General features: G+C 45.7%; 2 protein-coding genes across 2 annotated transcripts in view; one reads left to right on the top strand and one right to left on the bottom strand.

Moving 5' to 3' along the window:
- The first annotated feature begins 493 nt into the window (after window positions 1–493).
- LOC127058962 (olfactory receptor 51G2-like) lies at window positions 494–1429 on the top strand. Its single transcript, XM_050969550.1, has one exon. It carries the CDS (start codon window positions 494–496, stop codon window positions 1427–1429), a length of 936 nt encoding a protein of 311 aa, XP_050825507.1.
- Window positions 1430–13983: 12554 nt separating this feature from the next.
- LOC127044535 (nascent polypeptide-associated complex subunit alpha, muscle-specific form-like) overlaps window positions 13984–27569 on the bottom strand; it is a 71050-nt gene continuing 57464 nt past the window's right edge. Inside the window, exons 2-4 of the mRNA XM_050939525.1 lie at window positions 19956–20544; window positions 14650–14889; window positions 13984–14108 (exon numbers count right to left, since the gene is read on the bottom strand). Coding sequence (XP_050795482.1) covers window positions 13984–14108; window positions 14650–14889; window positions 19956–20544 — 954 coding nt within the window. The remainder of the gene's footprint in view (window positions 14109–14649; window positions 14890–19955; window positions 20545–27569) is intronic.

The raw sequence follows: 27569 nt of genomic DNA, 5'->3' as shown, positions 1-27569 counted from the left end.
TGATGTTGTGGCTGATCTGGTTAGGCCCTGTGATGGTGTCGCTGGTGTAGAAGAAATGGGTGTTTATATGGGTTACCAGAAAATCTAATTATAGCAGTGAGGATTGTTTTTAATATAGTATTGGAAGGGCTCTAAACCTTCCTGATTTATACCACAAAATATGTGTAAATGCTGGGTATCAAGAGGAAACTTTCCCTGGAAGCAGGTTATCTCATACCTGTCTATTGAAGGGCTTCTTCCCCCTTTTTCTCCAGCATCGGAAACTGGCTACTGAGCTAGATGGAATACAGGTCTTATCCAGTCTGGCAGTGCCTATCTTCCCATCAGTGGTAAAAATCCAAGACTATGTTTTTGATGATTTTCCTTGAGATCCTGAGAGTCTCTAGACTTGCACTAAGAGCAGAAAGATGTCTTGTTAAATATAATCTAGTTTCCTGTTCTTTTTTCCTTCAGGAAGGAAAGTTGAAAACTCCTGGGACCTGCCCAGTACATTATGTCAGCTGTCAATGACACCAAATCCAACTCTGCAGAGTTACTTCTCACCAGAATACCCGGGATGGAAGACATTCATCTCTGGATCTCTATCCCTTTCTACTTAATGTATGTTATTTCGATAGTAGGAAATTCAGTCATTCTGTTCATTATAAAAACAGATCCAAGCCTCCAAGAGCCCATGTACATTTTTCTTTCCATGTTGGCAGTCACAGACCTTGGCTTATCGGTAACCACCATGCCAATGATACTAGGCATATTCTTGTTTAAATCTAGGGAGATCAGCCTCAATGCCTGTTTTGCTCAGCTGTTTTTCATCAACTCACTTTCATACATTCAATCATCTGTGCTCTTGTTGATGGCCTTTGACCGCTTTGTCACGATCTGCAATCCTTTAAGATATGCGTCCATCTTAACCCTCCCAAAAATAGTCAAGATGGGACTGGTATGTGTGCTAAGGGCAGTGGCCTTAATATTCCCACTCCCCTTTCTCTTGAAACGGTTCCAATACTGTCGAGCTAATGTCCTCTCCCATTCCTACTGTGTGAACCGAGAGGTCATGAAGTTAGCTTGTTCAGATATCACAGTCAACAGCATCTATGTCTTGTCCATTGCACTTTTAACAGTGGAGTTAGACTCACTGCTTATTTGCTTGTCTTATGTGATGATCCTCAGAAGAGTGCTGAGCATCACATCCCACATGGAGTCCCTCAGGGCCCTGAACACCTGTGTGGCCCGCCTCTGTGCTGTCTTCCTTTTCTACACACCAATGCTTGGCTTGCCTGTGATACACAGATTCGGGAATAGCTCTTCTCACTCGCTTCAGATTTTCCTGGGATATGTATACCTGCTGGTCCCGCCTCTGATGAATCCAATCGTGTACAGCGTGAAAAGCAAACACCTTCATGTGAAGATAATCAGGGTGTTCTTCAAGTGACGGGTCAGTTCATCACTTGGCTATGGCACTGGTGACTTAAGCGACAAATACATGGACCACAGCCACCTATTCCATCCTGGACCATTCCATCTGAGATGCTATGAGCTACTTATCTCCACTTTGTAGAGAGGTTCAGATGAGGTCTAAACCCTGGCACAATGTGAGATGGATGTCCTGACCCGCTGGTGAGGGAGGACAGTGCAATGGGGAAAGGAGACCAAGGGAGGCAGTGAGATGAACAAAGTTCTTGTGTTTCTGGAGAGACGGGACTGGTGGGATGTTGGCCCATAAAAAGCCGTATCCTTGGCTGCTCAGACTTCAGAATTCCTGTTGATGCCGTTAATAAAGAGAATGAATGTGGCTATTGTTTCCCGTTAGACCTGGCCTGTCACTTTCCTGGCTCTGGTTAAAAATCTACATGCCATGAAAAAAGCTGCAGAGCCATGATCAAAGCTCTTTTGCAATTGCAGTCCTGGCCCTTCCTGAGCAGTCTGGGCACTGGGTGATCCATGAGCGTGGCACCATGTGTGGTCAGAGGCTATTCAAGGACCACGGACACTCACCTTCCCCGATGCCCTCAGAAAGGTGCTTGTGACTGAGTCATGTCAGAAACATGATTAATACAGGAGCCCTGGGAGGCCATTTTATTCCGTGAGGCACCACCCTCTGCTCCTCCACTTCCCCCATATCCCCGACCCTGTCCAGGCTGGAAGCTGGAGCCTTGCTGTGTTTAGAGCTGGTCAGACAGCCCTGATGTTCCACATTCCCTAGGCAGGAGGTTCAGGGGACCCAAGAACAGCCCCCAGCCCATCTTCCCACTGTGACGTTATTGATATAATCTGGAACCATATAGAACATGGTTTGCAACCAAGGTCCTATAGTGGCACCAGATCTTATGTAAAGGGGGTCATGTAAGGTGTCTAAGACCAGGGTATGGGTCACTGATTATGATTATGCTGTCTGTATGTCTGTATCATTTTGTAGTTGAAGTTATGAATATTGGCTGTATACTGTCTATATTTCAAACTTGTGCTGTGTTACTGGGAGAGATCCCAGACAAGTGGGTGTTAGCTCTGCTTAGCCTGCTTGATGGCCCATTAAGCACCATCAGCTACACAATTGACCCATTGAGAGGAGGCAGATAGGCCTTGTGACTCAGCAGGGTGTGCAGAAACTGGCCCATGTGACTGCAAACTCCATTTTGCTGTAATTTTCCACAGTAAGAACAAAGAAGTGTTCTTACACCTGGAAGTGCCTATATAAGGCTTATGCCTCATCTCCATTTTGTCTTCAATCCTACTTCCTACCTCTGGAGGCACTTTGCTACAAGCTGAAGCTCTACACAAGGGACTGATGACCCATCCCAGCTGGGTGTACTCCAGAGACTTGATTTAAACCTGCAGTTTACTCCATCACTACTACAAGCCTGAACTAAGAACTTTGCCATCACTGTATGTAATTGATTCCATTTAACCAGTTCTGGCTCTCATCTCTATCTTTTTACTTTTATGAATAAACCTTTAGATTTTAGATTCTAAAGGATTGGCAACAGTGTGATTTGTGGGTAAGATCTGATGTGTATATTGACCTGGGTCTGGGGCTTGGTCCTTTGGGATCGAGAGAACCTTTTTCTTTTATTGGGGTGTTCATTTTCATAACCATTCATCCCCAGAACGAGTGGCCCTGGTGGTGATACTGGAAGACTGGAGTGTCTAAGGAAATTGCTTGTGTGACTTGTGGTTAGCCAGTGGGGTGAAACTGAAGTCATTTTTGTCTGGCTGGCTTGGTTTACCTTAGATGTGGAAAAACTCCAGCCTACAGCTATAACTGCCCTGTTTAAGCAGTTGGTCCTGAATTGGCACTCTCAGTTGGGTCCGGCCAGAACCGCATCGTCACACTCACCCACCAGGACACACCACAATTGAAGGTGGAGAATCTGGGGCTCTCAACAATGGCCTGGGCTCCCTGGTCAGTTCTTACCACAATCCAGCTCCGACCCAGCTGGGGACCATGCTTGAGGTGAAGAGAAGGAACAGGGGGAAGGGCCTCAGGAGAAGGGGAGGAAGAGGAAGATGGGGTCTAAGGGGAAAATGAGGAGCAAGGGATGCAGCATCCCTGAAGCATTGCAGACCCCTGCAAGGAGGTCACTGGGGGAGAATGGGGCTGGGCGGTAGGAGAGGCACTTATCTATGGCCCAGATTATTGTAGTGTCTGAGGACCTCTTGATCTTTGACATATTTATCAGTACAACACCCCGTGCTGTAGGGCAACATTATTAACACCACTGGTAAGATTCCAAGAGCAGAAGGAACCATTGTGATCACCTAGTCTGACTGCCTGTGGATCATGGGCCAGAGACCTCCCCTGAAATAACTCCTAGAGGAGAACTATTGGAACAACCTCCTGCCTTGATTTAACAGTTGTCAGTGATGGAGAATCAACCACGGCCCTTGATAAATTCTTTCCATGGTTAATTACCCTCATTCTTAAAAAAACACCACATCCTTTCTGAATGTCTCTAGATTCATCTTCCAGCCATTGGATCATGCTATTAATGTCTCTGCTAGACTGAAGAAACCATTGTTAAATGTTTGTTCCTCATGTAGGTACTTACAGACATTGGTTGCGTCACCCCTTAACAATAACACCCCTTTCTGTTAAAGTAAATAAATTGAGCTTCTTCAGTGGCTCACTCTCAAGCAGGTTTTCTAATTCTTTCAACATTCTCTTGGTTATTCTCTGACTCCTCTTCAGTTTATCCACGTCTTCCTCCAACTGTAGGCAATAGAACAGGACACAATATTCCAGCAGTGCCCCCAGCTGTGCCAAATACCCATGCAAAATATCATCTTTGCTTCTACTCGAGATTCCCCTGATTATATTTCCTGGATTACACTGGGTTTTTCAGCCATAGCACACCACTGAGCTGCAAGTCTTTTTCAGAGTCACTGCTTCCCAAGATTGGGTCCCCCATTCGACAAGGATGGCCTGCATCCCTTGTTCCCAGATGTAATCTTTAAATTGAGCCATATTAAAGGAGATATTGTTGAGGCACAGAGGGATTAAGTGAGTTGCCCAAGGTCACAGAAGAAGTCTGTGGAAGAGCCTGGAACTGAAGCCAGTTCTTTTGAGTCTCAGGCCAGCACTTTAAGCCCTGAACCATCCTTCCTATCTGGGACTAGTGGCTGGAGAGACAAAAGCGGGTGTCTCCAACGGGCTTAAATAGACTTTCCTTTGTGGTTGGAGTCCCTCTCTTCTATCCTATGCAGAATCCAGCAAGTCACATGTCCGCGCATGACTCAAAACTTTACAGGTGGCGGCCATTGTTCACATGCTACCTTCAAAGTCGCCAAGTAGACTTCTTCTTTGGATTGGAGTCTTCCAAGGTTCTATTGTCCGTTACGTGTTTCTTGATTGGGCACTTAACTTGAAAATTCCTTGCTTAAGAATCTGACCAAATACCTTACTAAGGCTACTTAAAATCAAACAAGTACACAGCCAATATTTATAACTTTGAATACAAAAATGTTACATGTGTACAGATAGGATGGATAGATTCAGTAGATCATAACCTGTGCAGAGATATGTTACATGGCATGCCCAGTTATGGCATATATACATTCATAAGCATATTTCTATAAAGCATTATTGGGTGCCACATTGGTTAAACATCTTGCAAAATAAATAACCCACAGAAGACATGTTGAGAGATAATGTTTGTGGTTTTGTGTATTTACATATCTATGAGTAGTGTGGAAAATGTAATCAACAGTTCCTGTCTGTGCTGTATTCTGATAATTCAGAGGTCAAAAGAACATCCTATCATGTAAATAAATTGTAAACACAAGATATCTCAGTATTCCTCTCTCTTTGCAATGTACTGTGAATAGTGGAGAACAAGCAAATGGCCTTATGTTAATTTATACAGCTAAGTAATGGTGATGGACGTCCTTCAAAGTCATCCTAATTACCTTCTGTTCCCTGAGGAATTTCAACTTGTCAAAAGACATGAAATTGGATAAACCATCCTTGGGTCCTGATTCTGTCATCTCAGATCTGCTTAGATTTCATCAGGGGAAGTTTGAGTCGCAAAGCCGAGGTTCCAGTTATACTGGTACGCCCTGAATATGAGATTTGGACATTGTAATCTGACATGTGAACTGAATTCTAAAGGAACTTTTTGAAACTACGAAGCTCACCATCTCTGCGATGAATCTACACATCAATTAATTGAACTCATGTCTGGATGTATAGAAATATTTTAATCATACTCTCTTCTGTTTTTTACTAAATTTTAGTTTAGTTAATGAGTGTCTATCTGGAATTAGATAAGGCTCAGGGAAATGTTTCTCTGGAGAAAATTACTGTGGAGAACTGTAACAGTGAAGGAAATGTTCCTGTGTCTGTTCGGGGTAATGACTTGCCCATGAAGGGAGCTATCCCAATCTCCAAGCAATTGTCCTTGAACAACCATGTGTCCTGGAACAGAGGAAAGGATATTCCAAGTTGTTTGCCTGTTAAAGAGGAATGTTTCCCTAGCTCAAGGTCCTTTCAGCTGAGTGTGACTCCCTCATTTGGGAGAGGTTAAGCACAGTTCTCCTCAGCTTTGTTCTTACAATAAAGAAAATAACATTGATAACAACATTTCCCTATCCCTGAATTCAGTACGACGGTGATTTGTAACCCAGCATCAGCCAAAGTAGATCACTTTGAGCAACACCACTATCTGCTGAGTATCTAGGAAAACTAGGTGTGTTCATGTAAATACCGTTTGCTTCTGAAGTCTCTTCCACTCCCAGCTAGCTGTCAGGGGGAACTCATTTAGCCCCTGCTAACAAAGGATTATGCACCAAACAATATGCCAGGGTCGCATGCCATAGAAGAGGACTGGACTCATTGACTTAGGTGGTCGCTTCCAGGCCTATATGCCAAATTTGCATCACATCTGGAGCTCATGTGGTGTTGCTTACCAACTCTGACAATGCTGTGCATCCTGGATGATGGATTTGCCCATCCATAGATTCAGGAGAAAGCATGACACAGCATTCTCATCTGGAAAAGGAATTGTTCTTGTAACCACAGCAGTGAGGATTGCTTGACCCATACTAGAGGGAGATAAGTCTGTAAAAGAAACTTATTGGAACATCTCTGAGGGTGAGATCTCATCTGTAATCACTTTCTTACTGTAGTAGACTTAGACTTGCATGTTTTATTTCATTTTGCTTGGTAATTCACTTTGTTCTGTTTGTTATTACTTGGAACCACTTAAATCCTACTTTCTGTATTTAATACAATCACTTTTTACTTATTAATAGACCCAGAGTATGTATTAATCACTGGGGGGGCAAACAGCTTTGCATATCTCTCTACCAGTGCTATAGAGGACGGACCATCTATGAGTCTACCTGTGTAAGTTTATATAGTGTAAAACGGATTTATTTGGGGTTTGGATCCCATTAGGACCTCCCATTGGGAGCTGGGCATCTGAGTTCTGGAGACAGGAACACTTCTCAAGCTGTTTTCAGTTAAGCCTAAAGCTTTTGGGGGATGTTGTTCAGATCTGGGTCTGGGTTTGCAGCAGACATAGCGTGTCTGGCTCAAACCAGGCAGGGCACTGAAGTCCCAAACAGCCAGGGAAAATGGGCTCAAAGGAAATCATGGCACATCAGGTGGCACATCCCTAGAGTTTTCTGTGATCCAGCCCATCAAAACAATATAGAACCATTACTACACTCCTCTTTCCTGCACCTCATCTCCACTCTTTGCTGGATCACTCACCAGCAGTTCTGTTCTGTCAGGACTTTTTGGAAAGTCTTGCATGGGTATCGCAGAGGGATTTTGTTCATGACTCTGAATGTAAGTGTTAGAAACAGCTACTGGTCAGTTACCGGGAGACCGTATCATACACGTGTTCACTGAATGAAGAGTTAATAGCACAAACCCATTGCAAACACTATTTGGAGTACTACTGAAATACTTTCTAAAGCAAAAGCCTTTATGCAGTAAAGTCCCCACTACTCCTTCCTGTAGAGATTCCAACAACTCTGCTGCTGGTTTTTGATATACATGCATGTCATGAAACTTTGTGTTTTTAATATTTATATTACAATGAAAAGTTTTGGCATAACATTTACACATTTGTACTTTGACACACACATGTAAACCCACTCGTTCCCCTCTGATCATCTTTCAGAGATGACTTCTCAGGTTAGAGTGGGAAATAAATGTAGCATCTGTCATCTGGATTTCTTCAGAACCTGAAAGATCCCAGCGTCTCAGCCCTCAGTCAGTTGTTTGTCAGCAAACAAAAGTCTAGTAGCTCCTCTGTCCCTGGGTTAGTTGCTGACTGGTTCTCCTCAGGTTCTGTTCTTTCAGTCTGCAGCCTGTATCTGGAGTGGTAACAGGCATTCCCTGAGCTCTCACTCTCTACTACATAGTGACCTCAGAGCTGTTATTCAGGCACCATGAGGGTTTGAAGGACACAGATTTCAAAGTCAAATGTATGAGTATTCATGGAAATAGAACATCATTTCACACATGAAATGGGACAGAGGCTCATGGTTAAAGCTAGAGCTGGGCTGGAAAACTGAGAGGTTCGCCCCCCACATACCCCCCATAAAAGTAAGACCCAAATTAAAATGTTTCCTTTTTATCCATTCTCTGGGGTGTGTTTTCATAGAAAATGGATCATTTTTCTGTAAAATTTCAATTTCCACGATACTGCTCAGCTGCAGATGCCTGGATCCCCAAGAGAAATTGGGACTTTTCATCTGCTTCTCCCTCATAACATAAATGAAGGCTGCACTGGTGGAGTCTCTGGCTGCACTCTGGATATGGAAAGGGCAAAACCTCCCAACCAGTCTATAGCTGAGGATTTGTGCCCTTCAGCTACACCAACCAATCTGCCAGTCTGTGGACTATTGTGATAGACCCTGGTAGCACATCTCTAATGAGCTTCCAGGGAGCTGGTGAGGGTCCTGGAGTAGTTGGGGAGGCCCAGAGATTGTGCATGGGTGGGCCTAGCTCCCAATGGATCACTGAGATCAGGGCATAACTTTGGGGATTCCTGGGTCCTGGGTCCCCCCTTTTCATTCTTCAGGGAAAAGGAAGGGAGCTCCCCTCCTGGAACGAGCTGAGGGAAATTTCCATGTACAGAAACTTGTGGATTCTCTGTCCTTTGGTCAGCCCCCTGGGTGTGTAATGGAGGAAAGGGGACTGCTGCAGAGAAATCTGCTCCTATATTCTTCTTATTATTATTATTTTAGTTTTGTTTATTTCAGCAAGATCACAGATGTTATGGCATCATCATTACCACTCGGCCACCCTCAAGGTAGCCATGTGAATAACAGGGATGATAAGTCCCAATTCCAGCAAGACAGCCTGCAGCAGGTCCGGTTCTGCAGTCTCACTGGGTAGCATTAGCACGCATTCCCTATCATTTCGCCTCTTGCACTTTGCCTTTTGTTTTCACGGGGTTTATACCTGCTGCACAGGAAGCCAAGCAGCTAAGTGTCCCTGATGGTCCAGTGACCCCTATGAGATATTGCGAACATGCTCCATAAAGACAGGTGCCTCTCTGTCTGAACAGATGCTGCCTGCTGCCCTGCAACCTCTCCGATGACTCCTTGTCCTTTAGGGTGAAGACCTCTGGCGTCAGCGGCTCCCCTTCTAGCAGGAATTGGGGACGTTGGCAGGTTTCACTCTCTTTAAAATGCAAAGTGATGTGTAAAGGCTGCAAGCTGTTTCCATTTGCAGATGTTCTGTGCAGCGACAGAGGGCTCAGCTGGGCTGTTGGGGTGACTCAGTGATGGGGCTGGAGGGCAGGTCGCAGTAGGTCGCTTGGGAACCCCTCCCCCACATCTGCCCATGCTCCACGGTGAGTAATTCAATCTACACAGAAATCTGACATTCAGAGCGAGCTTGCAGTGCTAAAAGCCTGATGCCCTGAGCAAGTCCCATTTGTAGAGGTGCTGTGTGCTCTGGGCCCCATCCTGCCAGGGGCTGAGGAAGAAGAGATCCAACGGAATATCAGTGACTTCTTCCCAAATTGCATCAGGTCTATTTGCTGCTGGAAATTTAATCAGCAAATGCATTTTCCACAATTTTACTCTTTGACTGGATTGTAGATGCAGGAATTCAGAGCTGAGTTGCTCTGAGGGCACACAAGCAAGTCTCATTTTATGTGAGGGTTCCGTTCCACGGTTAGCGCTGCGATGGGGCAAGGCCAGATGGCTACAGTAAAGTACTGAGAAACAGGTATGTAAGCCCCAGGCTAAACAAATCCTTAGGACCATGGTAACCAAATGGCAGTTGCTTCCGGTTAATCAAGGCACCTGGGGCCAATTAAGATCTTTCAAGAAGGCAGTGGAGAGAACTACATTGATTAGAACACCTGCAGCCAATCAAGGCAGGCTAATCAGGGCACCTGGGTTTAAAAAGGAGCTCACTCCAGTCAGGCAGGGAGGAGCCAGAGGAGAGGAAGTGCGTGTGAGGAGCTGGGGGCAAGAGGCACAAGGAGCTGAGAGTGAGAGGCTGTGCTCCTGGAGGACTAAGGAGTACAAGCGTTATCAGACATCAGGAGGAAGATCCTGTGGTGAGGACTGTGGAAGTACAGAAAGAACTGACATGGATTTGTAGGGGATCTTAGTGCATGACAGTCTCTGTTAGCCAGAGTTAGGCTAGCTGTAACCCTAATAATGGGAGATTTGTAAAAGCAAGGATTCTGTGAGGTGAGTGGAAAAGAACTGTGTGAGAAGTTGTTTTTCGACCTTGTGTAGATAATACAATATGTAGACTGGCGTCTCTTAAGTGAGGAAAACAAGATATCAGGATGACCCATGTATCAACAAAATGCAGCTGTTGCTTATTATTGTCTATAACAAAAATATAAATGCTTGCTGTAATTGTTTACTTGTTGAGAGACCTGTCTAGGAAGGAGAGACCCTATGTCGTAGTGCACTCCCTCCCTGTTGTAGCTGCTAAACAGAATAAAGTATCTGACTCTGCTGCACCCAAACAAAAAGCGAGAACTGAGTTTTTCTCTGACAGGATAAAGAAGCTGTTTGGAGGAGGCCATGAGGAAGTAGCCCAGGGAGTTGTAGCTATCATGCAGCTGTTACAGGAGGCACTATAGACAGCTGCGATCCACAGGGCCCTGGGCTGGAACCCGGAGCAGAGGGCGGGCCCGGGTTCCCCCCAAACCTCCCAACTCCTGATCAGACACAGGAGGAGTTGATCCAGACTGTGGGGAAGATCACTGAGGTGAGCAAATCCGCCAATAAGCGCAGGACCCACCAAGGTAGAGGAGGAACTTTGTCACAGCGCGTAAAGCGAAAACCACATATGGTGAAACACTCATTGAGTTGAATGGCGGGCGCAATCGCTTGCACTACAGATGCAGTTTTTATATTGTAATTTTTCTTTTTTTCCCTGTTTTTACCAACTGTGCAAAGATGAATTTGTGCATGTTAAATGTACCTAAGATGCGACTTGCCTGTATTTCTGTTTCCTGACTAGCTGAAGGCTCCAGCACTTCTGCCCAGAAAATACTCCTCAGCGTTACAGGGCTATGTTCAACTCTTTCCCTTCTCTGGTTTCTGAGGGCCAAATGTCAGGACTCGTAGCCTCCTTTCTCATGGGGTGAAATCTCACCATTCTCCCACCCTCAGACTGGGCCCTGGGCTACCGCACAATGTGGCTGTAGCACCGAGCAGTGTGCCTGCTCAATAAGTCCGGCTGGGTTTGTACCTGCGGTTGACATGTGTGTGCTAAAGTACGGCTGTGTAAATGTTATTTCAAAACTTTTCATTGTAACACAAATATTACAAACACAAATGTCATGACATGTCTGCATATTGAAAGCCAGCGGCAGAGTTGTTGGAATTGCTACAGGAAGGAGCAGTGGTAACTGTTTGCAATGGGTTTGTGCTATTAACTCTCTGTTCAGTGAACAGCTGTATGGTACTCATCCCTGCTAACTGAGCAGAAGCTATTTGTAATACTTACATTCAGGGTCATGCACACAATAACTCTACAATAGCCGTGCAAGACTTTCCAAAAAGTCCTGAGAAAACAGAACCGCTGGTCTGTGTTTCAGCAAAGAGGAGAGCTGAGGTGCAGGAAAGAGCAGTGTGATATTTTTTTATGTAATTTACCTCCATCACCTGTTAAAAAAGCATGGCTGAAGTAACTAGCACACTCAACTGGATATTAGTGCAAACCTAGTGTTTGCACTATTCACCCATTTGCGATGCCAACCCCTCCCTCATGCAGCTGAAGTAACTGTCCATGTTAGCTTGTAGCTTACCAAATAACTACAATCCCTTGCATTGGAGCAGATGCAGGTCCTGTGAAGATGAAGGGGAACCTGTAGAATGATCAAACTCTATGGATTCAGTCAACATAGGCTGGGAAAAGCACTTCAGCTTCTCTTGGAGGAATTCTTGGGGTCAGAGTGTATCACTGGGAGCATTTGGTAAGGGAAAGTTAATAGATCCCGGTTCCGATCGAATTTACACACGTAAATCTGGAGTGATGCCGTTATTGAATTCAGAACCAGACCCTGAAAATTTATCCCATGTGCTGCAAAGAGGCTGTGGAACAATTTGAACTCACATGAGCAGAGAAAAAAAAATAAGGTACATAATGAGGCAATGAAACAAGTTTATGAATAACTTAAATGCAGGACAGATAAACACAATGACCATTTTCACCATGCACTTGCCGTATATGGTTTAAAGCAACAAGAGGCATATTTCTTCACAAAACTCACAGTCGTTACCTGTGGGACTCCTTGACAGTGGATGTTGTGAAGAGCAAGACTTCAACAGGATTCAAAAAAGAACTAGATAAATTCATGGAGGACAGGTCCATCGATGGCTAATAGCCAGGACGGGCAGGCATGGTTTCCCTAGCCTCTGTTTGCCAGAAGCTGGGACTGGGTGACAGGGGATGGATCACTTGCTGATTACTTGTTCTGTTCATTCCCTCTGGGGCACCTGGCATTGGCCACTGTGGGAAGACAGGATACTGGGCTGGATGGACCTTTTTCAGACCCAGTATGGTCATTCTGATATATGTTCTTATGTGTCTCTCAAGAAAGTGCTGACCTGTCCTACACATCTCAAGCCAGCAGAGGGCTCACTGCTGACAGTCCCACATGGAAATAGGCACCTCTCTCCAACCCAAGAGCCAGGCCTCTAGATGCTCAAATCACTGGGTTTTAGGTGCTTAAGGACCTTTTTGAACCACTAGAAAAAAACTCATTGGATGATGTTTCCCCATGGACCCTACTAGGTGCTGTTTACCATCCCCCCTCCCATAGTTACCAGTAGACTGGAAAGAAGTTTATGTGATCTGAGTGCATCATCCTGCTTCTTTCCAAAAACAACACAGAAAGGTTTATTGAACATTTTTGCCCTGTGTGTATTACTATTAACCATGTTACCATCTCCATCTAGTGAAGGCCTGTACTGCTATTAGGATTTCCTTTGTTTCTAATATACTGACAAAATCTTATTATTATTTTCCACAGCCCTGCTAGCCATGGATTTGTCTCTGGTGTCTTTTGCTTCCCTTATCCATTTTCTATATTTTATAACTTCTAATTTCTATCAATTGCTATCCACTTCCCCTTCTTTAGAAGCAGTGATGAACAATCTCCTCCTATCAATGGCCAGGGGCAGATATCCATGCTCATCCTCCTGGACCTCTTTGCATTATCTGACACTGTTAAAAATGAGATACTTCTCTCTAACCTAAGAGGCAGCAGGAGTCCAGAGGGATGCACTAAAATGGTCTGAATTCTTCCTGAAGGGATGCAGGTGACACCAATCTCCTTCTGTCCTTCCCGTACGACCTAACCAGTATCACTAGGATGGCCTAGTTCTTGGACAGAACAGCTGGGTGAAGCTGAATCCAAGCAAGACAGAGGTGATGCTGGTGGGCAGAGCAAAGTATTTTGAAGGGTTGACAGCCACTCTGAAGTCTCCTTTGGCTGAAGGTTCACAGACACACCTAGGCAATTCAGTCCATTGTCAAGGAATGTTCTTGGATTCCTTTCTGATGCAGATCTTTCTCATCCCAGCATCTGTGAGTAGTGCTTTCTACCATGTCCAGTTAACTCAGAAGCTCGGTCCCATCCTGGTGGATGATGAGCTGTCCTCAGTTATATAGGCCTTCATCACCTCTGTGTGGACTGCAGCCATCTGTAAGGGACCTGTCGTCCCCTTACTAAAACTTGATGGGGGGTTGGTTGGCCATTTCCCAGTACCAAAAGAAAGGGCTGATGGGAAATCAGTAACCTAAGACTGACAGTCTTCAGGGGCAATTGGGAAAGGCCAATGATCCTTGCTAGTACCCCTTGGTTAAGTCTAAGTTAGAGATGAACTAGGCACTTCCCAGTTTCTCCAATAGCTCATCTGTGCATGGCATTGGATAGTTGTCTGGGCAAGTTACAGCATTTAGCTTACAGTAGTCCATGCAAAAGCGTATCTCCCCACCTGGTTTCGGAACTAGAACCACTGGAGATACCCATGCACTGTTAGAGGGGTGGATTACACCATCTGTAGCATGGTCTGGATCTCCCATTCTATAGCAGTTTTGGCTTGAGAAGACACCCCGTAAGACTGGGCTCTAATTGGGTGAGCATTGCCTGTGTCAATGGAGTGGTATGCCCCTTCTGTGGGGCGGCTGAGAACATCGGCGTGAAGCTAGCGCACAGCTCCTTGATCTGCTGTCGCTACAGACATCCAAGGTTCATGGAGAGGTTCACCTCTTCCACGCCACCGTCACCTTTTCCTTCGTAGTAGACACCTTCAGGTCACTCAGCGTCATCTCCTCCGTGGGCTGCAAACTGGAAAACTTTTAATTCCCTGAAATAAAAGGGCTTTGGAGAATTAACGTGCTATACTTACAATGTGGTAGGTGTGTCGGGAAAATATCATATCTGGTTCCCACTTCAGGACTCTGAACCATTGACAGTTGTGCTCGAGCGTTAGCCCCTCTCTAATTCTGGCCTTGTTTTTAAAAGAGTCGTAGCTGTTCATATGTTCCTTAGGCATTTCAGCTGCCACCTCTGCTAAGGGTCCACTGAGCTGTGGCCTCAGCTCCACCATATACTGGTCGATACCCTTGGCAGGCCCTTTCAAAATTTTATAAGAAGGCCTCAGTATCATCACCTGCCTTGTAGGTGGGGAACTTTCTGGGATTGGAAGCGGTACTTGGAGAAGGTTTGCTAGGGTTGTCCTGTATATTCTGCTTAGCCTTTGCCCTCTTTAACTCCACTTCATGCTTCTGGGCCTCTCTCTGGGCCTCCATAGCCCTCTTGTGGCCAGTTTCTTCCCTGGCTTTTTCTGCCTCCATCTTGGCTTTTTCTGCCTCCATAGCTCTCTTGTGAGCAGCTTCTTCCCTGGTCAGCTGTTTATCATGTTTCTTTATTCTTTCCTCAGCTTCAAAGCTGACTAATTCCAATTTTTTTCTGGACGTCACTTTCTGTCATGCTAGCCTTTCTGCTTAACCTAGTCTAACCCAAGAGTTAGAAAGAAAGAACAAAAAAACTCTTGTGAATTCCCTTGCAGGAGATTAACTACTTTGCCCGCAGGCAGAGAAGAAAAAAAACCTTCAGCTGCTCACAGCTTACAAAACAAACAAGCAAACAAAACCTCTCTGCTTTCTAAGCAGCCAAAAAGGAAAAAAAATCCTTTTAAAATCCTACTGGGCTTTTGGTTCAAAATGATCCCACCGCACTGCCACCATGTCAGGGTTCCTTCCCTACTCTGAACTCTGGGGTAGAGATATGGGGACCCGCATGAAAGATCCGCTGAGCTTACTTTTACCAGCTTAGGTTAAAAGCTTTCCCAAGACACAAACTCCACCTTGAATCGTATGTTGCCACCACCAAGTGATTTCAACAAACATTCAGAGAGAACCACAAAGGGAACTTCCCTCCTTCCTTTTGAAACATCTTGTTCCCCATTGGTTCCTCTGGTCAGGTGTCAGCTAGGCTGGGGGAACTTCTTAACCCTTTACAGGTAAAAGAGACATTAACCCTTAACTGTCTGTTTATGACACCTGCAGACTCCAACCGTTACCTGCTTCACTCAAACCCCATCCACAGGCAGTTCAGCCTGTCTAAAGGGCAGTGTCCATTGCACGGCACTCCAGACAGCAAGGCTGCATATGACACTTGTAGATACACAAATCTGTAATGATTCTGGACCCACCACCACCTCCCTCCACCCTTCCCCCACACTGCTCGGATGTGTCTTCCCACGTGTGTCTCCAACTTCTAAAAATATTGATAAATGCATTGTTGTGTTTGAAAGCCTTCTCTATTGCATTTACTGAAAGCAAGCACAGCGCAGAAAAGCACCAGGCACTGTTAGTCAGTGAATCATATGGACGATCACAGATGCCTAATAGCTCTGGGACCACTGCACTTCTATGCATTGCACCAAACATGACTGGTTTTCAACAACGAATTGCTCCCTCAAGGCAATTCTGAGCCTCACGGCCCTGCACTGGGCCCCTCTAATAGCCCTGTGCTCTGGCTGTTCAAATTCAGCTTCCAGGTGCGGAGCCTCAGAAGTCTAGGCCTGAGTGAGCTGCTGTCAAGGCTCCCCACGAATGGCTTCATGAGCCACGTTATCAAGGGGTAGGCAGAGTCTCCCAGGATCACAATGGGCATTTTGACTTCCCCTCCAGTGATCTTCTTCTCTGGGAAAAAAGGCTCGGCTTGCAGCTTCCTGAATAGGCCTGTGTTCCGAAAGATTTGTGCATCGTGCATCTTTCTGGACCAGCCTGGGTTAATGTCCATGAAACAGCCATGTTGATCCACAAGCTATTATAACCTAGTTCCAGATTTGGACCTTAGCGTCCAAAATATGGGGGTTAGCATGAAAACCTCCAAGCTTAGTTACCAGCTTGGACCTGGTAAAGCTGCCACCACCCAAAAAATTAGAGTGTTTTGGGACACTCTGGTCCCCCCAAACCTTCCCTGGGGACCCCAAGACCCAAATCCCTTGAGTCTCACAACAAAGGGAAATAAACCTTTTCCCTTCCCCCCTCCAGGTGTTCCTGGAGAGATACACAGAAACAAGCTCCGTGAATCTAAACAGAGGGATTCCACCCTCCCCGTTTCCAGCCTTGGAAAACAGAAGTACCGAGAGCTAATCTCTCTTCCCCCCTCACCCAGAGGGAATGCAAAGTCAGGCTAGTAAATCTAAAACACACAGATTTCCCCCTGACTTCTTCCTCCCACCAATTCCCTGGTGAGCACAGACTCAATTCCCTGGAGTTCCCCACTAAAGAAAAACTTCAACAGGTCTTAAAAAGAAAGATTTATGTAAGAAGAAAGAAAAATACATGAAAAATGGTCTCTCTGTATTAAGGTGACAAATACAGGGTCAATTGCTTAAAAGAAATATGAATAAACAGCCTTATTCAAAAAGAATACAATTCAAAGCACTCCAGCAACTATACCATGTAAATACAAAAGAAAAAAAGAATAACCCCTATTGTATTATGATCTCTGTACTCACAACTTGGAAACAGAAGATTAGAAAGCAGGAAATAGAAAAATCCTTCCCATAGCCGAGAGGGACAGGCAGAAGACCCAAGAACAAAGGACTCACACACAAACTTCCCTCCACCCAGATCTGAAAAAGTCTGGTTTCCTGATTGGTCCTCTGGTCAGGTGTTTCAGGTACTTCTTTCCAGGTGTAAGAGACATTAACCCTTAGCTATCTGTTTATGACACACCCCCCAAATTGCAGACAGTGGGGAACCGCACTGGTGGTGATTTCCTTCTAGAACTTTAAAATAAACAGATTAATACAACACATGCACCTTTACATATACCACTAAGTATATAACTAACAGACTTTTACATTTTAAGAACACTTTTTAACTACTGGATTTTGGGAAACTCTCACGGGAGAGTGCATCAGCTACTTTGTTAGAAGCTCCTGAGATGTGCTGAATTTCAAAATCAAAATTTTGGAGAGCTAAACTCCAACGAAGAAGTTTCTTGTTGTTCCCCTTGGCAGTATGAAGCCACTTTAGTGCAGCATGGTCAGTTTGTAGCTGGAACCGCCATCCCCAAACATATGGGCGTAGCTTTTTCAGGGCGTACACAATGGCATAGCATTTCTTTTTACTGACTGACCAGTGACTTTCCCTCTCAGACAGTTTCTTGCTGAGAAACACGACAGGATGGAAGTTGTGATCCGTTGCTTCCTGCATGAGAACTGCTTCTATACCACGCTCAGATGCATCCGTGGTTACTAGGAATGGTTTGTCAAAGTCCGGGGCCCTGAGCACAGGGTCAGACATGAGCGTTGCCTTAAGTTGGGTAAAGGCTTTTTGACATTCATTAGTCCACTTAACTGCATTTGGCTGGGTCTTTTTGGTCAGGTCGGTCAGTGGGGCAGCCATTTGGCTGTAGTGTGGTACAAATCGCCTGTAGTACCCGGCCAAGCCTAAGAATGATTGGACCTGTTTCTTTGACCTTGGGACACGCCACTTTTGGATAGCATCCACCTTGGCCTGTAGGGGGTTTATGGTTCCTCGACCCACCTGGTGCCCCAGGTAAGTCACTCTGTTTTGGCCTATTTGACACTTTTTGGCCTTAACAGTTAGTCCGGCCTGCCTGATGCGCTCAAAGACCTTTTCCAGGTGTAGTAGGTGTTCGGGCCAGGAGTCCGAAAAAATGGCCACATCATCGAGGTAGGCAACTGCATATTCTCCCAGTCCTGCTAGTAGACCATGTACCAGCCTCTGGAAGGTGGCGGGTGCATTTTGAAGCCCGAAAGGAAGGACATTAAATTCATACACCCCCGCATGGGTGACGAATGCTGACCTCTCCTTGGCAGGTTCATCTAGCGGTACTTGCCAGTACCCCTTGGTTAAGTCTATTGTAGATATGAACTGGGCACATCCCAACTTCTCCAATAGCTCATCGGTGCGTGGCATTGGATAGTTGTCCGGACGAGTTACCGCATTTAGCTTACGGTAGTCCACGCAAAAGAGTATTTCCCCATCTGGTTTGGGTACCAGAACCACTGGAGATGCCCATGCACTGGTAGATGAGCGGATTATACTCATCTGTAGCATGTTCTGGATCTTCCGTTCTATAGCAGCTTGGGCATGAGGGGACACCCGGTAGGGTGGGGTTCTAATGGGGTGAGCATTACCTGTGTCAATGGAGTGGTATGCCCGTTCAGTCCGTCCTGGGGTGGCTGAGAACAATGGGGCGAAGCTAGTGCACAGCTCCTTGATTTGTCGCCGCTGCAGACGTTCCAGGGTGGTTGAGAGGTTCACCTCTTCTACGCCACCGTCTTTTTTCCCATTGTAGTATACACCGTCAGGCCACTCAGCATCATCTCCCTGGACTGTAAACTGACAAACCTGTAAGTCTCTGGAATAGAAAGGCTTGAGAGAATTAACATGGTACACTCTGGGCTTTAGTGAGGAATTGGGAAATGCTATGAGGCAGTTCACAGTTCCCAGGCGCTCTTGGACTGTGAACGGCCCTTCCCATGATGCTTCCATCTTATGGGCCTGTTGCGCCTTCAAGACCATAACCTGGTCTCCTACCTTGAAGGAACGTTCTTTGGCATGTTTGTCATACCAGGCCTTTTGCTCTTCCTGAGCATCCTTTAGGTTCTCTTTAGCAAGGGCTAAAAAGTGTCGGAGGGTGCTTTGTAGGTTGCTTACAAAGTCCAGAATGTTAGTTCCTGGAGAAGGTGTAAACCCCTCCCATTGCTGCTTCACCAACTGTAATGGCCCCTTACCTCGTGACCATACACAAGTTCAAACGGTGAAAACCCTAAACTGGGATGTGGTACAGCCCGGTAGGCAAACAGCAACTGCTGCAACACTAGGTCCCAATTATTGGAGTATTCGTTGATGAATTTACGTATCATGGCCCCCAAAGTTCCATTAAACCTTTCCACCAGGCCATTGGTTTGATGGTGGTACGGGGTGGCAACCAAGTGGTTCACCCCATGAGTTTCCCACAGTTTTTGCATGGTCCCTGCCAGGAAATTAGATCCTGAATCTGTAAGGATGTCGGAGGGCCAACCTACCCTGGCAAAAATGTCTGTTAGGGCCAGGCACACAGTGTTAGCCCTGGTGTTGCCTAGAGCTACTGCTTCCGGCCATCGGGTAGCAAAGTCCATGAAAGTCAGTATGTACTGCTTTCCTCTGGGCGTCTTTTTTGGGAAAGGACCCAGAATATCCACAGCTACTCGCTGAAATGGGACCTCAATTATGGGGATTGGCTGGAGAGGGGCCTTGACCTGGTCTTGGGGTTTTCCCACTCTTTGGCATACCTCACAAGACCGGACATACTTGGCAACGTCCTTGCCCATCCCCTCCCAGTGGAAGGACTTCCCCAACCGGTCCTTGGTTCTGTTCACCCCAGCATGGCCACTGGGATGATCATGGGCTAAGCTTAAGAGCTTCGCCCAGTACTTAGTTGGAACCACCAACCGTTTTTGTGGCTGCCATTCTTCCCGGTGTCCACCAGAAAGACTCTCCCTGTATAAAAGTCCTTGGTCTATAACAAACCGGGATCGATTAGAAGAGCTGAGAGGCGGTGGGGTGCTCCGTGCCGCCGCCCAAGCTTTCTGAAGGCTGTCACCTGCTTCCTGCTCAGTCTGGAACGGTTCCCTTGAGGCTGGGGTCACCAGTTCTTCCTCAGACTGTGGACTTGGGCTTGGTCCCTCTGGAAGCGATGTAGGTGATGGGGTTGTTTCCGTTGCTGGTGAACCGCTCTCTGCTGGTGCACCTGAGGGTATTTCAGGCTCTGGCTGAGCCTTTTGGGTATGGCTGTCTGTTGCTTCTGCCAGTTCTGGCTCGCTGGCGCCCTCTGGCGTTGAGTTTGAAGATGTGGTTGCACTTGCTGGTGCTGGTTGCTGTTCCAGTTCCGGGCCTGGGACTGGAGGCGCTGTGGCTGTTTCAGTGGTTGGCATGGAATCCGGGTCCACTACCTCTGTCTGGGTCTCTGGTAACACAGACGGGGCGTCTGTGGACGGCTCAGGAACAGGAATGGGTCTGGAAGCTTGCCTGGTTTGGCTACGTGTAACCATTCCCACTCGCTTGGCCCGCTTCACCTGGTTGGCCAAGTCTTCTCCCAGTAGCATGGGGATAGGATAATTGTCATAGACTGCAAAAGTCCACATTCCTGACCAGCCTTTGTACTGGACAGGCAGTTCAGCTGTAGGCAAGTCTACAGTTTGTGACATGAATGGGTAAATTGTCACTTGGGCCTTTGGGTTGATGAATTTGGGGTCTACGAAGGATTGGTGGATAGCTGACACTTGTGCCCCCGTGTCTCTCCACGCAGTAACCTTCTTTCCGCCCACTCTCAAATTTTCCCTTCGCTCCAAGGGTATTTGAGAGGCATCTGGGCCTAGGGATCTTTGGTGTGATGGAGGTGTAATGAACTGCACTCGGATGGTGTTCTTTGGACAGTTGGCCTTGATATGTCTCAGTTCATTACACTTAAAGCATCTTCCATCTGATGGGTCACTGGGTCGAGATGAGTTACTGGAGACTGGTGAGGTGGAAGAATAGTGTGCCTGTGGCTTTACTTGGGTTGTAGGTGGGGTTTTTGGCTGCCCTCGGTTGTAGAGTTTATGGTCGGTGTGCCCTCTGGGGTATTCGTTCCCCTTGACAGTAGCTTTCTTGCTTTCTGCCACTTCCATCCATCTGGCTCCATTCTCCCCCACCTCAGCGAGATTTTTGGGTTTTCCATCTTGTATGTACCGTGTTATGTCCTCAGGAACACCATCCAAGAACTGCTCCATTTGTATGAGGAGGTGCAGTTCTTCCAAGGATTTAACATTGTGTCCTGATATCCAGGCCTCATAATTTTTCCAAACGTAGTAGGCATGTTTGGGAAATGACACATCTGGTTTCCACTTTGGGGTTCTGAAACACCGACGGGCATGATCCAGGGTTATCCCCATTCTGTATCTGGCCTTGGTTTGAAAAAGTTTATAGTCGTTCATATTCTCCTTAGACATTTCAGCTGCCACCTCTGCTAAAGGTCCACTGAGCTGTGGCCTCAATTCTACCATGTACTGGTCTTCAGAGATGCAGTACCCAAGACAGGCTCTTTCAAAATTTTCCAAGAAGGCCTCGGTGTCATCACCTGCCTTGTAGGTGGGAAATTTTCTGTGCTGTGGAACAATCATTGGCGCAGGGTTGTTAGAGTTGGCTATGTTTTGCTTAGCCTTTTCTAATTCCATGGCCTGTCAGTGGGCTTCCCTCTGGAGTTCCAGCTGTTTTTGGTGGTCTGCATCTTTGGCTGCTTGCTCTCTTTTGTAGGCTGCCTCTCTTTCTCTTTCTCTCAGCTCCATCTCTTGTAGTCTTTTTTCCAGTTCTCGCCTGTGTTCAGCTTGTTTGATTTGTTCTTCGGCCTCCATTTTTGTCTTGTTAGGCATGGTTCCTGTTTTCTTGTGTTGGGGTGCCCTCCAGTGTTTATTGTCTGAACTGCAGGCTCTGTTGCCTCCTGGGGTCTGCCTAGCAACAGTGCCTTTTTCCCTTTCTTCCTCTAGCTAATCTTTTCAATGTAAAGTAAACCAGAAAAACCACTTTATTTGCATGTGTATAGTGCTGGTATTTGACTCCTAATGGGAGTGCTATTGTGTGACAAAAGACCCGCAATAGTTACTTAATGGTTGCTTGCTTAATATGCAAGCCAGAAACTGCAAGAGAGAGCAGAGAAAAAAAATTCTCTCTGGTTCCTTTTAAAACCAAACTGTTTCTCTCTGCTTAAAAGCCCCTAGCAGAGAAAAGAAAAATATAATATTCCTACTGGCTTCTGGATTCTATCTATCTCACCACTGCACACCATATCATAACCTAGCCCCAGATTTGGACCTTAGCGTCCAAAATATGGAGGTTAGCATGAAAACCTCCAAGCTTAGTTACCAGCTTGGACCTGGTAAAGCTGCCACCACCCAAAAAATTAGAGTGTTTTGGGACACTCTGGTCCCCCCAAACCTTCCCTGGGGACCCCAAGACCCAAATCCCTTGAGTCTCACAACAAAGGGAAATAAACCTTTTCCCTTCCCCCCTCCAGGTGTTCCTGGAGAGATACACAGAAACAAGCTCCGTGAATCTAAACAGAGGGATTCCACCCTCCCCGTTTCCAGCCTTGGAAAACAGAAGTACCGAGAGCTAATCTCTCTTCCCCCCTCACCCAGAGGGAATGCAAAGTCAGGCTAGTAAATCTAACACACACAGATTTCCCCCTGACTTCTTCCTCCCACCAATTCCCTGGTGAGCACAGACTCAATTCCCTGCAGTTCCCCACTAAAGAAAAACTTCAACAGGTCTTAAAAAGAAAGATTTATGTAAAAAGAAAGAAAAATACATGAAAAATGGTCTCTCTGTATTAAGGTGACAAATACAGGGTCAATTGCTTAAAAGAAATATGAATAAACAGCCTTATTCAAAAAGAATACAATTCAAAGCACTCCAGCAACTATACCATGTAAATACAAAAGAAAAAAAGAATAACCCCTATTGTATTATGATCTCTGTACTCACAACTTGGAAACAGAAGATTAGAAAGCAGGAAATAGAAAAATCCTTCCCATAGCCGAGAGGGACAGGCAGAAGACCCAAGAACAAAGGACTCACACACAAACTTCCCTCCACCCAGATCTGAAAAAGTCTGGTTTCCTGATTGGTCCTCTGGTCAGGTGTTTCAGGTACTTCTTTCCAGGTGTAAGAGACATTAACCCTTAGCTATCTGTTTATGACACAAGCACCTGGAGAAACATTGAGAAATACCCTTTCCTATTAATGTACTCGGAGGCTAGGTGGTCTGGTGTCAGAATTGGAATATGTGTCCCATCTATCACCCCTTCACAGTTAGGGAGCCTATCTGTGCAAAGCCAGTCACAATGTCACAAATGTTGCCCAGAGTCAAACTTTATTTTGTTCTTCCTGAGCAGGATGTGAATAATGTCCCTGCAAACTTCCATCAACGTGAGTCCAACGATCGACTTCCACACTCCGAATTGGTTTGCTACCAATCCGTAGCTCTGTGGAGTAGCCACCTTCCACAGTGCGATCACCGTGCACTTCTCCCTCATCAGGGCAGCTCTCATTCTCATGTTCCTGCACCACAGGGTGGGGGCGAGTTCTTCACAGTCCCATGCAAGAGTTTTTTTTCAAACAAATGTTCTTCAGCCACTGATCATCATCCCAGACTTGCATGGTGATATATTCTTCACTAATGATCTGAAGGATGGCATGGATTGCACCCTCTGCAAGTTTGCAGATGGCACTAAACTGGGAGGAGTAGTAGATACGCTGGAGGGTAGGGATAGGATACAGAGGGACCTAAACAAATTAGAGGATTGGGCCAAAAGAAACCTGACAAGGTTCAACAAGCGCAAGTGCAGAGTCCTTCGCTTAGGATGGAGACACCCATGCACTGCTACAAACTAGAGACCAAGTGGCTAGGCAGCAGTTCTGCAGAAATTGTGTCCAGTTCTGGGCACCGCATTTCAAGAAAGATGTGGAAAAATTGGAGAGGGTCCAGAGAAGAGTAACAAGAATGATTAAAGGTCTTGAGAACATGACTATGAAGGAAGGCTGAAGGAATTGGGTTTGTTTAGTTTGGAAAAGAGAAGACTGAGAGGGGACCTGATAGCAGTATTCAGGTATCTAAAAGGGTGTCATCAGGAGGAGGGAGAAAACTTGTTCACCTTAGCCTCCAATGATAGAACAAGAAGCAATAGACTTAAACTGCAGCAAGGGAGATTTAGGTTGGACATTAGGAAAAAGTTCCTAACTGTCAGGGTAGTTAAACACTGGAATAGATTGCCTAGGGAAGTTGTGGAATCTCCATCTCTGGAGATATTTAAGAGTAGGTTAGATAAATGTCTATCAGGGCTGGTCTAGACAGTATTTGGTCCTGCCATGAGGGCAGGGGACTGGACTCGATGACCTCTCGAGGTCCCTTCCAGTCCTAGAGTCTATGAGTCTATAAAAGGACCTAGGGGATGAGAACCTGGATATGATCGCATAGCAATAGCCTCATATGGTCTTAGAAAGTGCTCATGTCTCCCCTGAGCCATCTTTCTCCAGTTCTTTCTGCTCTTATCTAACCATCCATCCTGGGCATTTACAGGGTACCAGAGCCTGTGGAGAGCCAGGCATTGTTCCTTATTTTCTTTCTAATCAACTGTATTTTATAAATATATCAAAATACGCAAAAGAGCCAATTCCTCTCTGACTCAGCACAGAGCCTAAGAAACCTCATCTTCCTTTGGGAAGGTTCCTTAATTACTGTTTACTCCTAAAGCTGGATAATTAGCACAGAAGAGGAGACTTGCTTGTCTATAGCCAGTTTACATTCAGATGCTCTCTTCTCCTGTAGAGGCTGAGTGAATCCCACTAGGATTACACAGAGCTACATTATAAACTGTGCATACCCCTGTGTTGGCTCTCGGTGTGGGAACCTGCTGCAGATGCTGGGATGAGAGATGTGTGGGATGTGGCTACCTGAGGGGGATTCCCAGAGAAGACGCTTCCGTCTCAGAATTCACAGGTACCATCTCTTGCTGATGAGCTCACCTGCTCGACAAACCCAGTGCAATATAGGTATGGAGGGACAGAGAGTAAGTCTGTGGTCCTTTCTGCTCTGCACAATCATGACATATCCCAGGACTCTTGCCATAGTTGATGACTTTGCCAAAGAATCACTGGCCAAAATGTCACTCCTTTATGTGCACCCCTGCTCATCCCACCTAATGGCTTCCAGTTCCAAGGTGGTGCATTTCAGTGGTGCAGTGAATCCTTCAGGATGAAAGATGTCAGTAGATGTGCAATACAAGGCCAAATTCTGCAGACCTTGTCCTGTACTTTGCTCAGGCCCCAGTGAGGCAAAACTCCCCTTTGAGCAGCAACTGAATAGCGACCTCAGGAGCTAGCTGTGTGCTTATAGAATCGCAAGGCTGGAAGGGACCTCAGGAGATCATCTAGTCCATCCCTCTGTTCAAAGCAGGACCAATCCCTGAACAGATTTTTGCCCCCAAATGACCCCATCAAAGATTGAGTTCACAACCCTGGATTTAACAGGCTAATGCTTAAACCGCTGAGCTATCCCTCCCCCCCCAACACAGATAATGTCACCCTCTCCTCTTGTGTTTCAGGACTATGTCTGTTAATGGGGAAGGGGGACAGGGGCTGTTACCTGACTTTTATCTGCTGGAAAGATTAGAGGTGCTGAAGCTCCTCACTAGAACATGTTTTCAACATGGGTAACACATACTTTCTCCTAGCTTCATTCAAGAAGTTGGCTGAACTGTTACGCCTGAAACTTTCAAAAAACAATTCCGCTTGGTCCTTTTTTTTTTTTGTTTTTAGATCATTCAAGATCTCCTGGTTAAGTCATTGTCATCTTTTGCCATACATCCTATCTTTCCTATGCAGTGGGATAGTTTGCTCTTGTGCCCTTAATAATGTCTCTGAAAAACTGCCCACTGTCTTCTATTATTTTCCCCATAGATTTGCTTCTCATGAGATCTTACCTACCAAGTTCCTGAGTTAGCTAAAATCTATCATCTTGAAATCTATTGTCTTTAGTTTGCTTTCCTCCATCCTACCATTCCTTAGAATCATGAACGCCATCATTTCATGGTCACTGTCCTCCAAACTGCCTTTCATTTTCAAATTCTCAACCAGTTCCTCCTTGTTTGTCAAAATCAAGTCTAGAACAGCCTCTCTCCTAGTAGCTTTCTCCAGCTTCTGGAACAAAAAATTGTCCCCAATACATTCCAAGAACTTGCTGGATAATCTGTGCCCTGGTGTAGAGACCATGAGATTAATTCCCTCTCGGGAATTACCTGTGCTGAGGGGAGAACCATTCCATCTGTGGAAGTAGTCTCTATATTGAACTGCTATGGCAGTAACGCTGTAGCATTGTAAGTATAAACAACCCTTCAAGCAGGTCTTCCAGAAAACAACATCCAGTCTGGATCTGCCAACATGGGGAATTGAAGAATCCAATACTTCCCTTCTCAGTGTGTCCCAATGGTTAATCACCCTCAGTGCTCAATGTTTGGCCGTAATTTCTAGCTGGAATTTGCCTGGCTTCAACTTCCAGCTCTTTGGTCTTGCTCAGCCTTTCCCTGGTAGATTACAGAGCCTATTAATACCCATGGTTTTCTCCCCACAAAAGTCTCCGCTTGATCAACTTTTTGATAAATTAAAGAGATACACACCTTCATGTCTAAAGGCCCGGCTTTTTCTCTATCCACCAATCATTTTTGTGGCTCTCTTCTGCCCCCTCTTTCAACATCTTTTTTCAAATGTGGGCCCCAGAACTGGCTGCAGTTTGTTTCACCAATGCCACATGCAGAGGTAAAATCCTTCCCCTGCTGCAACTCACCATTCCCCTGTTTATCCATCCAAGGATCACATCATCCCTTTATGCTCCAGCATTTCACTGATAACTCACGATGAGTTGGTTATCCACAATGACCCCTAAATCCTTTTCAGTGTCCTTGCGTTCCATAATACAGTGTGTAGTGTGTGAGTCTGGCCTGCATTCCCTGTTCTGAGAGGATAATTTTGCATTTGACTGTATTAAAACAGTTTGTTTGCATGGTCCTCTCTTACCAATGTTCCATATCAATCGGTGTGCCTGCCCTGGGCTCCTCCCTGTATCCACTCTGCCAATCTTTGGGTCATCTGCAAATTTTCTCTGCAGTGATTTTCTATTTACTTCCAGATCATTGATTAAAATATTGAATAGCATTAGGCCTAGAACTGATCCCTATGCAAGCTCATTACAAACAGCCCCATTTACTGATGAAGGCCTAATGACAACAACTTTCTGAGATCCATCAGTTAGCCAGTTTGCAGTCCATTTTACATGCTCCCAACTGATACTTTAGACTGTTTATTTTTTAAACTCAATATTTTCCCCTACTGAATCAAATACCTCTGAGAAATCAAGGTGTGCTACATCTGCGTGCTTCCCTTGATCAACCAAGGTGTACTCTCATAAAAGGATGAAATCAGGATTATTTGACAAGATCTGTTCTGCATAAAGCTTGTTGGTGACAGGCATAACTTACCTTTCTAGACTGTTTTTGAACTAATCCCATAC

Source organism: Gopherus flavomarginatus, chromosome 1 (genome assembly GCF_025201925.1).
Source record: "Gopherus flavomarginatus isolate rGopFla2 chromosome 1, rGopFla2.mat.asm, whole genome shotgun sequence".
Lineage (NCBI taxonomy): Eukaryota > Metazoa > Chordata > Testudines > Testudinidae > Gopherus > Gopherus flavomarginatus.
The sequence above is the reverse complement of the archived record's forward strand: the minus strand, read 5'-3'. Positions and strand labels throughout refer to the sequence as shown.